General features: G+C 55.9%; 1 protein-coding gene across 1 annotated transcript in view; it reads right to left on the bottom strand.

The window, feature by feature from the left end:
* The window catches only part of ETH_00014960 (uncharacterized protein), a gene marked incomplete at both ends in the record, with an annotated part of 2,107 nt that extends 1,740 nt beyond the window's left edge, over positions 1 to 367 (bottom strand). The window contains one exon of the mRNA XM_013373419.1: positions 69 to 367. Within this exon, the coding sequence (XP_013228873.1) occupies positions 69 to 367 (299 nt within the window). The remainder of the gene's footprint in view (positions 1 to 68) is intronic.
* Between the last annotated feature and the right edge of the window lie 709 nt (positions 368 to 1,076).

The following is a 1,076-nucleotide window of genomic DNA, read 5'->3' as shown; positions in this document are numbered from 1 at the left end:
CGCTGCTGCTGCTGCTGCTTTGTTTCGGGCAGCTGAATTCCGAGGAGCTGCTGCTGCTGCTGCTCGACTCTCGCGCGCTGTCCGTCTCTTCCAGGAGAGGCGCGGAGAGCAAAGAGCTCCTTTTTCTGCTCGCGGGGGTGGGCGCCCCTCCCTTGCCGTGCCTGGCCTGCGCCCTCTTCGCCAAATAGTCTTTCTCCATCTGTTCCATTTGACGTTTGAAGGCGAAAGAACTGTCCATGAGCAAGTTCTTGCGCGTCTCCCACGTGTCATCTTTGGGCCCATAGCCCTGCCACCGCACCCGCCATTCAGGGGTCTTCCCATTGTATCGAAAGCCCACAAGCTTCTCCACAGTGTAGATGTCGGACATCTCCGGCTGATCTTCTGGGCCCTCCAGGGGGCCCTGCCGACCCTCCGGAGCATTCAATCGGCCACTAGGGGCCGCAGAACCCCGGGAAACCCGGGAAGATGCAAGATCGCCGGGAGGTGAGCTTGACTTCGAGGCCAAGATGGCAATGACGGGGGTGGCAACGCGCCAGTCAACGGGAAAAAGTGGCCAGGAAGCCTCCACGGATGCTGTTAATAGCGCGAGATCCCACTGCTTGTCAAAAAACACGATAGTGGCGTGAGTTACCGTCGTCCAGCTAGCCAGAAGTAACAGCTGCTGTTACGCTGAGGCGACTAACGGAAGCTCGAGGTAGAGGGAGACTAAGTCCTCTGGAAGCCGCATGAATACGGCGAAAAGTAAGAGCGTGTGGAAACTTGAAAAGAAAGCAATAAAAGCCGCATCTACAAACAAGACGAAGGCACACCGAGTGACGCAGTGGGGCGCCCGAGACAGCTGCGGCGCATGCTGTGACGCCACGGCAATGAAGGATGTGCACTAATTATTCATGGCAGTTCTTTGCTATGAAATTTTTATATTTATGACGTATTAAACCTCCAGCACAGACTAGCAGTTGCTCTCACAGTAGTGCTGCAACTCGCCGACTTGCTGTGCAGCAGTTGTCCATGCACTCGGGCCCGCGTCCCTGGCTCTTGACTGAGAATACTTGTCTCCTTGTACATTATGGCAAGTG

Source organism: Eimeria tenella, genomic scaffold (genome assembly GCF_000499545.2).
Source record: "Eimeria tenella Houghton genomic scaffold, Eth_scaff145, whole genome shotgun sequence".
Taxonomy (NCBI): Eukaryota; Apicomplexa; class Conoidasida; order Eucoccidiorida; family Eimeriidae; genus Eimeria; species Eimeria tenella.
The sequence above is the reverse complement of the archived record's forward strand: the minus strand, read 5'-3'. Positions and strand labels throughout refer to the sequence as shown.